Source organism: Syngnathus leptorhynchus, chromosome 6 (genome assembly GCF_054491065.1).
Source record: "Syngnathus leptorhynchus isolate UIUO chromosome 6, UIUO_Slep, whole genome shotgun sequence".
Taxonomy (NCBI): Eukaryota; Metazoa; Chordata; class Actinopteri; order Syngnathiformes; family Syngnathidae; genus Syngnathus; species Syngnathus leptorhynchus.
In genome coordinates, this window is record NC_141200.1 from 5,788,706 (window position 1) to 5,794,846 (window position 6,141).

Consider the following 6,141-nt stretch of genomic DNA (forward strand, 5'->3'; position numbering starts at 1 on the left):
CCCCCCTCCACCTTCCTCATAGTGCTGGCGCTACAGCAGATGGCCTTGTCACTCCAAACCATGTGTCCCCTTCAGGAATTCTGCTCCGTCCTCAGCAAGCCGCCCCAAGGTCACCAGAGCTCCTAGCGATCCACCTTCGTACTAAATACCGTTTGCATTTAACATCGCTCGGCTCAGGATCGCTAACACAACACGATATACCCGACCGCTCCCTTGGTTTAGACAGAGCAAGGTGCTAGTTGTCTGTCCCAGGTTTCCCCAGAGCTTGCACGTGAGAAGGCGATGTCGGAAGTGGAGAATGGTGGGGCCTTATGGAGGCGCATATGTGCTACCAGAAAGCCCTAGCGCTCATCTCAGCGTCAGCAACTGACGCTTAGAATAGTTCACAAAGTCTGTAAGCGGGCTTGGGTTTCAGCCGCACAGCCTCCTGCAGCACATCAATGGGATCAAAGGTAGTAGCGTTGACTCCTTCGAGTTCCTTTTAGCTCACCGAGGAGACAAACGCCTCTCGCTATCTTCAGCCCGTCATGTTTGAGCGGACATTAAAAGGAGGAGATGGTCGTTTAGAGAATAACTTTTTTTTGGGTCAATTTGGCTCGTGATGATCCTTGCCATCCACCTCGAGGATTTTGGAGAAACCACCCGTCCCGCGGGTAACAACCAATCGGAGACAGGCATATTTTGGATAAAAGTGGCATGAAGTTGCTACAGCAATATATTTGACCAAAAACACGGTACATTAAAAAAAAAATACTTTTGAAAGACAAACACATTTGAAAAGTAAAAAAAAAAGAAAACATCACCTGTTATATGGCTGCACATCGATATTTGACAATTAAGGAACCGATCAAACATTTCTTTACGCAATATACTGCTCATACGTGAAACATTTATACTTGACGTTAAGTGCATGCGCGTGACAATAAACATACCAGTGTACTCATCACTGCTTACGCCGTCGCCAGATATTCCATGACTCCTCTAAAAAGCTGGTAATATGAAAATAAAAAAACACTTGTAAAAAGAGCCAGGATAAGTTTCAGGCGACCCTCAATAGAATCAAGTGTATGGCTGGCCCGAAATGAAGCCGTGATCACTTTTACGGGTGAAATGGAAAGGTGAGAATCAGAAAATGTGTACGACAGAAACGGGTGGACCTGAAGGCTTGGCTCGCCACCACTGATCATCTTCCCCTCTAAGCTTGTCTTTATGGACCCGACCCTGTTTGTGAAGTGGAGCATGCTGGGAGAAGGAACTTTGCCCCAACAGTTGTATTCAATGATCCAAAAGCTGATGGATGAACCGATCTCAACATTTGTGTCCACACAGTACGTTACGTTCAGAGCGAGAGAGAGAGAAGGAAGGTTAGGCCAAGACAAATTGCCAGTTTGTCAAGAGGATTTTCAGCCCTCTGATAACGGAGACCACGGATGTCGCCGGGTTGAACTTTAACGTGTTGGCGTCGCCTTTCTTACACTTGTCCCGAAAAACGTAGATGCAGCCGTTACAGCTGGCCACTTTCCACAGCGAGGGCACGCAGCTCCAGGCTTCGGGAAAACGCAAGCGGGTGAAGCTCTCCAGCAAAGGGTTGTAACAAACCAGCGAGTCTCCTTCGGCCACGATGAAGATGACGTCCATGTGGACGGCGGCGTGCATGCATCCGGCGAACGGCAGCATGTACGGTTTGATCTGACAGCTCTGGGACGTGGTGTCAAAACATTGAATGAGGCGCGACGGCTTGGTAAAAAAGTCCATGTCGTTCTCCTCGCCGCCCAACAAATAGATGGTACCTCCCAAGTTGACGCCGGCGGCTCCCGAGACGGCCGTGTCCAGCTGGCTGGTCTCCGTCCACATGTTGTCCTTCACCGTGTAGAAGATGACGGCGTTGGACAGCGTGTCCTGCAGCGTTTTGCCGCCCAGAGAGTAGATGGCGTCCTCGCTGGAAACTGACACCATGGTGTGATGGAGGCGGTCCCGGGGTAGCGGCGCGCAGCGCTCCCAGTCCATGGTGTGCATGTTGCACTTCCACATGCGGCGCGGGATGGAACCGCCCACCACGTAGAGGTCACCCCCGTGCTTACAGGCGGCGGTGATTTGGTGACACAAACTGTTTTGGCCGCTCACGCTGATGGCGTCGTCTTCGTCGCAGTGAAGCGACACAGCCAGGGAGTGAGTCCTCGTGTCTTCTTTGCCGATTAGGTAAATGTGAACGTTCTCACCGATTTCCTGGAGCCGAAGGAGAAACGACGACTCAGAAATAGAAAATGATATATTATTGGCCCATATTAGGCCTTTTCAAAATAATTATTTGTAAATTTGAAATGCAATTCTGTCAAAGATGTGAGAAAGAGTCATGTGTTTTTGAGCGTTTTTATGAACGGTGCCAAATTGGTACCTTAAGATTTTCTTGGAGAATACAAGCAAACTCCTCTCGTTCCACTTTGTTGTGATTTATCCATGACTGGATGGCCACAGTTGGATTCTGGGAGCTTGGAACCCCATCTAGAAGGGAAAAAAAACAAGGCATAACCATTTTGATTGTGCAACATTTGTTTGAAGACGTCTTCCTCTAAAAGTTCAAAAATAATGTTACGTCACACAATCAAGCTTGAATGTTTCTAAAAATGAACACAACAAACCTTTTATGATGTCTAAGAGCAGACAGAGGGGTAGATTGAGAAATTCCTCAGTCAGATGAAGTTGGGGCAAGTGGATTTTAGCGCAGTGTTTGGCAGATGTGTACAACTCCTGGTCACTGTGCCTGTCTGCAAGCCACATCACCTGGACGAGGACATGATCATAAAACAATTTCTTTTGAAAATGTCAAAGCACACCAACTCACCTGCAGACAATTCTTGACCTCCACAGTCCGCGAGAGAAACCGAGAACATTCCTCAAAAAGAGCCGTTAACTGGTACATATCTGCCATCTCGTAAGTGTCCTGCAGCTCTTCCACCCTCAGTTTAATGGTACCGTGGTAAATATAGTCAACAAGTAGCTGGAAGACAGCGGCGCTTACATCCTTCAGTTCGATACAGCGGTTGTGGGACTCTTTGAGGTTGGAAGTGAACATGGAGCGGAAGAAACTGCTCTGCGCCGATAGCACGAGTCGGTGTAGGTGGAATTCTTTGCCGTCTACTGTAATGGTGACGTCAGCAAACAGGCCGTCTTCCAGGCACAAGTCCATGATGCTTTTCACCACCCGGCTGGAGTGGGAGCGGTCGGTGAAGGTGTAGCCCTGAAAGTAGTTCTCCTCGCCCCCGACACTGAGGCCCCCCTCCTCACTAGACTCCATCTCACCTGGCTGGACAAAAACAAGGGGGGTGAAAAAAACACTATTACCAATACACGTTCAGCTTCATTTGGATTTATTTGGCTTTTTTGTAAGATCGGTGCACAAAACATGACAGAAAACAGTGAACGCACAAGGTGAATTGTTACTGAAAGAAAACCAGAATTTGACTCTAAATGAAATCCAATTGTCATTATTTACCTGAAACCAACGCACGTTAAGTCATAAGACGAACTATATAATAAACGGCCATATTTAGAGGCTTAGTATGTGATATACCAGTGTCGCGTAGATCGCGTTAGCGCATGTTAGCACAGCTTTCTGCCCAGCGCGGAAAATAATTCATCCGTCAATGGACGTTTGTGTAGAATTTCTTTTTCCAACAAAATAATATCTTAGAATGACAATATTCAAACAGGACAATCACCTTCACCCACTTTGTTATTAAGAAGCAGCGAAATTACTCACAGGAAGTAAATAAACTTTGCTACGGTCAGCTGATCATTGTCTTCTTCTGTTATGTGTTACCGGACGGCGTACGTACGCTACTGCCTCCCACAGGCCAGAAGTATATTGCATGAACATAATACAGCCATGTACAAACACGTATTCAGTTTTGGTTGTGTAGATAACATTTTGTAGGGATCTTTTGTGGAAATGTGGTTTATATGGAAGCTATAAATATTATTTCGACGTGAAATAAAACCAAACAACTGAAATAATGTGTGCACTTAGATACATGATGTTGCAAAATGTGCTATCCTAATAAACCCTACAAATATACTATTATTATATTTGCAAGTAAAATGTCAATGGGTTTTCTTAGCCTCCATTAACTGCATTAAATCTTCTTCCTTGAGTACTTCTGCAGAATTTGAATACTTTGGATCAGAAAGAGCAAGATCCAAAATATTGCTGTTCCATATTACGGCCATCTGGCTTTGAATTCCTTTTTCCAGGGAGGAAAACAAATTGTGGTATTCTGACCGAGTTGCCTGAACTCAGTACGAGACAAGAGAGAAGGGAGAAGGATGCAGTAGTGTCATGTGGAAAATGAAGAATGAAGATGAAAATCCAATTAAGAATTTGGCACCTGGTCATCATGTGGATGTGTTTCGAACGAGCACTGCAAGGTAACTTGGAGCATGTTAGAGTTGGAACTGAATTTTTTTTTTGGCATACTAAGACCGAGCTGACAAATGTATGCCAAAACTAACTGACACTTGTAATTTAATTATCAGTGTGATAACGTGACTGCAGTTTAACAATATAAAGTGCAAAACTTCATGCATGCATGCGCCGAACCATTTTATTAATTTATAATTAATCTAGCAAAGTATTTTGTGTTTTCTGCTCAAGATCCTTCTGCAGGTAAAGGTCCAGCTGGCACGTCAGTTGTTGATGCAAACCTGATGTTCGAGGTACTGTTGCTATACTGGTCTTCAGTGACTATAAATCACAACACACTGGTTCCATTTAAAACAAGTTGCTTCTTAATACCTTCTTGCAGTTTTTGCTGGAAGGTGTGGAACTCAACCAGGACAATAACATTGTCCTCCTTGATGAGGAGATGGCATCAATGAGGTCTGGGCGGGCCTTCCTCTCTCAGATCAACGACAACATTCCCAGAAGTCTGAGTTCCATAGAGCAGATGGTGGACATGCTGAAGAGTCAGAGGAAGCAGCCGCTGACTCAGGATCAGTTTGACACTCTGGTCTTGACCACGGTTCTCTCGGCACACCGGGCCGGTACCGAAAGACCCGAGGAACAAGAGGCCTGGGGTGAAGTGCTCCTGCAGCTCGTAAATATCACAGTGCATGAGCTACGTGGAAGTTATCTCTTCAATCATATGTAGAAAAATAGCAATGATAAATTGCAATAATAAACAATTCAATTTCATGCAACATTGCAATGGTCATCCACCCCTTTTTTTCGACAAACACATTTTCACATTTAGATTTACAGTGCCTGCCAATACCAAATGAAATACATTCAAAATGGAAGACGAAAGCTCACGCATGACCCAAAATCTGAAAGAATTGTATTTACCGACAACAGTCCAATTTGATTAGAAGTTAAGGCCCAGTGCTAATGAGGTCACACTGCCCGACATCTGCTCCCAGCACCAATGCCGCTAATTATGAGCAGATATCGACGGCCACTGGTCGGCTGCCTAATTAATTCTGATATTGATCCATGTAGAGACCATGTCTTTTTGACAATGACGCTCCGTATGTCTCGGCCCTCATTCACTGGCAACACAATGGGGTCCAGCTGCGAGATCAGCCACTAAGCACGCGTGCACGCACGTACACTCTTCACGTATTATCTAAAATGTTGCTCTCAGCAACATCCATGGCTACATTAGCCAATGATTTCCATTACTGTACTTATATCGGTACCAATGATGAGAGCCCAGTCTAATTATATATTGATTAAAGCTAACAATTGATTGAATCATCTAACACCTTATATGTTAATTCTCCCATATGGCTCGGTCAATAAAAATGCCTCATTTTGCTTACTCAAGAGCTTCTATCTTCTCCTCCAAATCGTTCAGCCCTACTCAAATGTCTGCTATTGATTAAAAATGACATCAAGATTGGTTGTGTGTCTTGGCCTGTAAGGTGAAACAAACCAAAAGCAATCATGTGCAATGGTGGCCCGGCTTTCCGTACAATTTGCTTTATTGATTCCGTATTGACCAGTAGGAAAATGGATGCTAATATTCTCGTGAAATCTGTCAAGTCATGTTACCAAATGTTAAGGCGTGTGTGTGTGGAGGTCGGCGCTGAGCTCCACGCGATTAAAGCCGAGCTGCTCAATGGGGTTAAGCTCATTAACATGTT

The 6,141-nt window shown here is 44.9% G+C and overlaps 2 protein-coding genes across 6 annotated transcripts; one reads left to right on the forward strand and one right to left on the reverse strand.

The window, feature by feature from the left end:
• Positions 1 to 679: 679 nt before the first annotated feature.
• kbtbd4 (kelch repeat and BTB (POZ) domain containing 4) lies at positions 680 to 3,843 on the reverse strand. Of its 5 annotated transcripts, none has more exons than XM_085915406.1 (5): positions 3,761 to 3,843; positions 2,843 to 3,304; positions 2,640 to 2,781; positions 2,396 to 2,502; positions 680 to 2,226 (listed from the first exon to the last, which is right to left on the reverse strand). In XM_085915406.1, exons 2-5 carry the CDS (start codon positions 3,293 to 3,295, stop codon positions 1,366 to 1,368), a joined length of 1,563 nt encoding a protein of 520 aa, XP_085771532.1. In that variant the 5' UTR covers positions 3,296 to 3,304; positions 3,761 to 3,843; the 3' UTR covers positions 680 to 1,365. The 5 variants fall into 5 exon arrangements, with proteins under 5 accessions (XP_085771532.1, XP_085771533.1, XP_085771531.1 ...); XM_085915407.1 differs by having other exon boundaries at positions 3,730 to 3,781; XM_085915405.1 differs by having other exon boundaries at positions 3,720 to 3,779.
• On the forward strand, positions 3,404 to 5,147 carry LOC147055565 (protein FAM180A). The gene is given in 7 exon segments (XM_085913728.1): positions 3,404 to 3,429; positions 3,552 to 3,573; positions 4,284 to 4,311; positions 4,314 to 4,357; positions 4,359 to 4,425; positions 4,652 to 4,713; positions 4,803 to 5,147. Coding segments are annotated over 7 exon segments (594 nt in total).
• Positions 5,148 to 6,141: the final 994 nt, after the last annotated feature.

Bases quoted from the DNA above. Each gene is read 5' to 3' on its own strand.
- kbtbd4 (XM_085915406.1), bottom strand. From the start codon at position 3,295: ATGGAGTCTAGTGAGGAGGGGGGCCTCAGTGTCGGGGGCGAGGAGAAC. The intron at 2,782-2,842 runs GTGAGTTGGTGT...GTCCTCGTCCAG, and splicing joins AGGTCAAGAATTGTCTGCAG to GTGATGTGGCTTGCAGACAG. The intron at 2,227-2,395 runs GTACCAATTTGG...CTTCGGCTCCAG, and splicing joins TTCTCCAAGAAAATCTTAAG to GAAATCGGTGAGAACGTTCA.